The sequence below is a fragment of the Microtus ochrogaster genome, unplaced genomic scaffold, assembly GCF_000317375.1.
Source record: "Microtus ochrogaster isolate Prairie Vole_2 unplaced genomic scaffold, MicOch1.0 UNK18, whole genome shotgun sequence".
In the NCBI taxonomy this organism is placed as follows: Eukaryota; Metazoa; Chordata; class Mammalia; order Rodentia; family Cricetidae; genus Microtus; species Microtus ochrogaster.
This window is the reverse complement of record NW_004949116.1, coordinates 1,490,795-1,496,777: the sequence shown is the minus strand read 5'-3', so window position 1 is coordinate 1,496,777 and position 5,983 is coordinate 1,490,795. Positions and strand designations below refer to the sequence as shown.

At 37.9% G+C, this 5,983-nt stretch overlaps 1 protein-coding gene across 10 annotated transcripts in view; it reads left to right on the top strand.

Moving 5' to 3' along the window:
- The first annotated feature begins 1,767 nt into the window (after nucleotides 1-1,767).
- Nucleotides 1,768-5,983, top strand: part of Kmt2c (lysine methyltransferase 2C) — a 171,816-nt gene continuing 167,600 nt past the window's right edge. For all 10 annotated transcript variants that reach the window (XM_013353872.2, XM_013353875.2, XM_013353876.2 and 7 more), the window contains exon 1: nucleotides 1,768-1,850. In XM_013353872.2, the coding sequence (XP_013209326.1) occupies nucleotides 1,805-1,850 (46 nt within the window). In that variant the 5' untranslated portion in view covers nucleotides 1,768-1,804. The remainder of the gene's footprint in view (nucleotides 1,851-5,983) is intronic.

Below are 5,983 nucleotides of genomic sequence, written 5' to 3'. Positions count from 1 at the left end.
TGTCTGTGTGTATATACCATGGGTAGCCAGACACAGAGACCAGAAGAGTGCATCAGGTTGTATGGAGCTAGAGTTAACAGGCAGTTTTGAGATGCCTGATATGGGTGCTGGGAACTGAACTCAGGTCCTAGAAGAGTGTGAAACACTCTTATCTGCTGAGCCATCTCGCCAGTCCACATCTCTAAATATTTTATGGTCTCTATAATAAAAATAGAGGGGGAAAGTAGAACTCTTATATTTATTAGTATTTGCTGTAGATAGAGAAAGGAATAGAACCCTGTCCTCTAAACTGGTAACATTTTGAGCCAGCTGATTTCTTGGCAGGGGTCATTTCCTACATTATAGGGTGGTTTTGTAGTATCACCCAGACTGTACTGGCTAGGAGTTGAAGCAATAAATGATATTGCAGATATTTCCTGGGGGGACAGCCACTTCCACTATTGAGAACCACCATTGAATAAGGGCCACTAAATATGCCTCAAGAGAGTGCTCTGCATATAATCATATATGTGTGTGTGTGTGTGTGTGTGTGTGTGTGTGTGTGTATGTATATATAATATATTACATAAATGAACTGTCAGCTTTTAGTTGTGAATTATAAACAATAAAACTGTGTTGTCTGTTGCAGCTAATGAACAAGATGTCCATTGAGCAGCTCTTTCAGATTTCACTTTAATTATTTTGGTTATTGAACCCAGTCAGGGCCTTGTACATGTTAGATAAGTTCTCTACCACTAAATTGTATGGCCTGTTCTAATCTTCTGTCCTAGATCATTATACTGATAATTGAGATTGGGTAACATTCCTAACCTTGGCTGACTTGTAGCTTGTGTAGTTAGACCAGGCCTGACCTCAAACTCTTAGAGATCCAGCTGAGGGCTTAAACTGGGGTTAAAGGTATGAACTAATAGTCCTGGCCACTTACATAAACTGTTTGTTGTTTGTTTGTTTTGTTTTTCCTTTTAAATTTACTTAACCTTTTATTATAGTTGACTTAGTTCTGTGTTTCTATGTGTGCACGTACGTACACATGTATGGAGGTCAGAACAATTTGCAGGAGTTTGTTTACTCCTTTCACCATCTAGGTCCAGGTCCCAACTCAGGGTTGGAGTCAAGCACCTTTACTCACCGAATCATCTTCTGGCCCAATTACTTGAGCTTTTAGTAAAGTTTAAATTTCACTAAGTGTAGAATATAACTTTTTTTTTTTTTGCCTGAACTTTGTTTGCGCTTGTTAGGAATTTAAAAGCCACTAATGGATACAGAAAAGGTCTTGGAAAGGTAGTTCAAATCCTGAATCAGTACTTCCAAACTTAAGATATTTATTAACTTGGTTCTGTCCTCACATTTAGGCTTTAAGGAAAAGATATTTTATATTTATTACGTGATGCACTATTATGCTGGAGAAAGCTTAAATTTTATTTGTTATAATTTCCAAGTGTGCTTTACATGTAAATGTTTAAATGTGAGCCTTAAAAGGCAGAAGCAGGTGGATCTTTGTGAGTTCGCGCCCAGCCTGATCTACAAGAGCTAGTTCAGGACAGGCACCAAAGCCACACAGAGAAGCCCTGTCTCAAAAATCAATGAAAACAAAACAAATAAACAAACAAAAAAGTTGACATTTATTGGGTGTGGTGGTACCTACTATACATTTTAGTAATTAGGAAGATGAGACAGGACAATTATGTGTCAAAAGATAACTAAACAAAAATTTTAGTATTTAATTTTATGTGTTATTATTATTTTCTTTTTTTGATGTAGGCCTCGAAGTAGAGGAAAATCTACAGTGGAAGATGAGGACAGCATGGATGGACTGGAGACAACAGAGGCAGAAAATATTGTGGAAACAGGTACTGGATCTTAGAGTGTTGACAAAAGTACACAATAATTTGTACTTGTTTATATACTGCCCATACCATTTGTATAGAAGTGTTGTGTGTTAACATTTGTCTGTACACAAAACTCTTAAGTCTTCCATCTGTTTTGATGTCTATTGGTAGAGTGAAAAAACAGGCCTCTTTCTTAGTTTTCCCTTTGAATCCTTATTTAGTTAGAATCATTTTGTGTATATGAATGCCTTTTATGAAAGCAAAACTCCAACTTTGAAAGAAACTCCTTTTATTCCTTTAGTGTGACAGGTCATAGTAGATTTCTGACTTGTGAACCATCAAGTATTCACTCAAAGCTTATTTTGTTAGTATGAATATGGAGGAAAAATGTTTCATTAGCAAGTGGTAGTATAAACTTCTGGGTTAAACCACTAGTTTTTGCTGTACTCGACTTTACATACCTGGAAGAGTGGACAAGTAAGAAACCAAAAATAATTTCCAAAATCTTAAGTTAGTAATTTAATAAGTTATGGGATTCATGGTATGAGTAGAAGATGTCTGCATGGGATATTCTCTCTGGTAGTGTTTTCTCCACTTGGATAACATCTGGGCACTGTTATCATGATGGATATTATCTTGATGTTTATAGAATCTCACAAAGTTTCTTAGAAAAAAATTAAAGTGCTTCATTTTTTCCTAAAAATAATATTTCTTTATGTGTATGAGTTTTTGTCTACCTACCTACCTACCTACCTACCTACCTACCTACCTACCTACCTACCTACCTACCTACCTATCAAACCTGTCTACCTACCTACCTAAATACCTATCTACCTACCTTCCTTTCCTTTCCTTTCCTTTCCTTTCCTTTCCTTTCCTTTCCTTTCCTTTCCTTTCTCCTTTTTCCTTTCCTTTCCTTTCCTTTCCTTTTTCCTTTCCTTTTCTTTCCTTTTTCCTTTTTTCTTTTCTTTCCTTTCCTTTTTCCTTTCCTTTTTCCTTTCCTTTTTCCTTTCCTTTTTCCTTTCCTTTCCTTTCCTTTCCTCTTTCTTTCCTTTCCTTTCCTTTCCTCTTTCTTTTCTTTCCACCATGTGCATACAGGGTACCCAAGTAAGTCAGAAGCTGGATTCCCTGGAACTGGAATGAAAGGCAGTTGTGAGCTGCCTGTGTTTGCTTGGACTCAACCTAGACCTTCTGGTAGAACAACCAGTTCATAACCACAAAGCCATTTTTTAAAGCCCCACTCTGTCTGTCTGTCTGTCTGTCTGTCTGTCTGTCTGTCTGTCTCTCTATCTATCTATCTTGTGTGTGTATTTGTGGATGTGTATGGTTAGAGGACAGCTTGTGAACGTTGTCCTTCCACTATACGGATTATAGGAGTCAGACTTGGCATCCAGTCTTAACTCATTGAGCCATCTTTCATCAGCACTCGCTTTACCTTTTAGGATACTTTCTAGAAAATTATTTATTTATTTTCTTTGAGACAGGGTTTCTCTGTGTAGTCTTGGCTTTCCTGAAACTTGCTCTGTAGACCAGGCTGGCCTCGAACTCAGAGATCTGCCTGCCTTTGCCTCCTGATGTTGAGATTAAAGCTATGTCACCACCACTCAACTCTTACGATTATTTCTTTTGATGTAAGCGTAGAGTTCTTGGAAAGCCTTTGTATACTGTGTAGTTCCCTTTTCTTTCTGTTTTTGTTTTTTTTTTTTTAAAGACAGGGTTTTTCTGTAGCTTCGGAGCCTATCCTGGAACCAGCTCTTGTAGACCAGGCTGGTCTTGAACTCAGAGAGATCTGCCTGCCTCTGCCTCCCGAGTGCTGGGATTAAAAGCGTGCACCTTTGTTGTTTCTTTAGATAGAGTGACAAAGTGAAGATTGGGGATTCAGAATCTTCCTCCCTTCCTTCCTTTTTATTTTCAAGATAGGATTTCTCTGTGTACTTTTGGCTATCCTGGATCTTGTTTTGTAGACCAGGCTGGCCGCGAACTCAGAGACCCACCTTCCTCTGCCTCTGGAGTGCTGGGATTAAAGGCATGTGCCACTATGTATATCCAGCTCGTCAAAAAAATTTTAAATGACATTTTCAACGTGATTATTTTATAAACAGTGTCATCCATTAATCTTCTAAATGTACCCATCAGTATTCTTTTTGGGTATTATCTTACTGAATGAAGATTTAGCATCCTTTCTATATGTTACTCTTTTTTTTTTCTTGTAAGTTTTGATGCTCTGTTTAATACCTTGACTTTTTTGACTTTCTGATTTTTTTCTAAAGTTTTCCTTTTAGTTACACATTCTTAGAGTTCACACATTACCCTTGTCATTGTGCCAGTTATTGGGACAATTGTGACTCATTTTCAACGTCTCAGGTCAGGCTTTAGGTGCTACCTCTCTCTCTTTTTTTTAAACCACACTTTTTTTTTGGCATAAAATATATATATATCACACAGTATTTCACGTATTCAAAGCTATAGCCCATTGATCTTATTAATGGGCTTGTTACCTTTCTAGCTCCAAGTCTTTGTAGTCTTTCTTTTCTTTTCTTTTTGACATTATGTAACCCTGGTTAGCCTGGAATTCACTTTCTATACTGCTCTGGCCTCCAACTCTTTCTAAAGAGATCCACCCGCCTCTGCCTCCTGAGGCTTAGGATCAAAGGCATGCACCACCACTCGTGCCTATTGTCATTTTCTTGATGCACTTTAAACTCTTCCACCAAACCCATGTTTTGCGTTAACTGATCATGGATGTAGGAAACACATAATTTGCTGATTGGCTTTAAAGTTGTGACCTCAGATCTCAAGTGAGTCAAGATTGCTCCTTTTACTCAAGATTGCTCCTTTTACTACACCTAGAAATTTCTTTCCCAGTAATTGAGGATGATTATTCACTCACCACCACCTCCTTTCAAGCTTCTAGTGCTTCGTTTTAGTTTTTATTCTTTATTATTCTAGTGGGGTGAGGGGAGGAATTTCACACCCTTCATCAAGTGTGTTCTCCTGCTTGTTTCTTTGTCCTCATATATTTTGTTTCTAATCCTGTGTCTTAAGTACTTTCTCAGAATGCTGCAGAACTCATTGCTCTTTGGAAAGAATATTTTTGAGGTCCATCTTTAATCTTTCCTGCCCCTAAATAGAAATTCAGCAACTTTCTGGGTTCTTTGAGGCCTTTTCAGCTAAGGATAATAGTCTTACGGGGAGAGGAACCCATAGGTAAGCATGCATATCACAGTTGTTTCAGTTGAGACACAATTATGTTGGTCTTTGTCTTGTTTAGTGAGACATTAACTATCAGAAGAGATAGTATATACATACTTATAAATGTGAGTTGATACCCATTGAAGCTTACCTCTAAATAGTTATTAGCAAGCTAGCTTGCTTATTTACTTTTTTGAGACAGGTGTGTCTCGCTAGTTGTTCTGAAACTCTGTGTAGCCTCAGACTCAGGGACCCACCTGCCCCTTTCTCTTGAATGCTGGGATTAAAGTTATGTGTTACCATGCCTGGAAGAAATTAGTCTTTCCACACATCTGCATCTAGTCATATACATATTATCCCTCCCTCCTTCCTATGTGTTTTTCCCAAGCTCTGGTAACCATGATTCTCTTGTTTGTTTGTTGTTTGCTTTTTGAGACTCTTAGCTTCTGTATTAACATGAGATGTAATGTTTGTCTTTCTGTTTTTGACTTTAGAATATATAAGTTCATATAGTATTATCCATTTCCACATTTCTGTAGATGGAATAATCCACCCCCCCCCCAAGACATGGTCTAGCTCTGTAGTATAGATTAGCTTAAAATCACTATAAAGCCAAGGGTGGCCTCAAACTTGTGATTCTATTGGTTTCCCATCTTGAGATTTGGGTACAGTCATGCATAATATCATGCCTGGCTAATTTAATTTTATTGAAAAAAGGTTTTATTTTATGTGTACAGGTGTTTTGCCTGTGTGCATGTTTGGGTACCAGTGCAGTACCCGTGGAGTCCAGAGAGGGTATTGGATTTCCTGGAACTGGAGTTAGATGTAGGCGTAAGTCACAAACAATGCCACAGCAGTTTGGAATTATGATTAATAGGGTATTATTTATTTAAAGGGGAAAAAACTTACAGATCACCGTCAGCCCTCTGTACAACCAGGAAGGGAGTCTAGTCGCCAGCCGA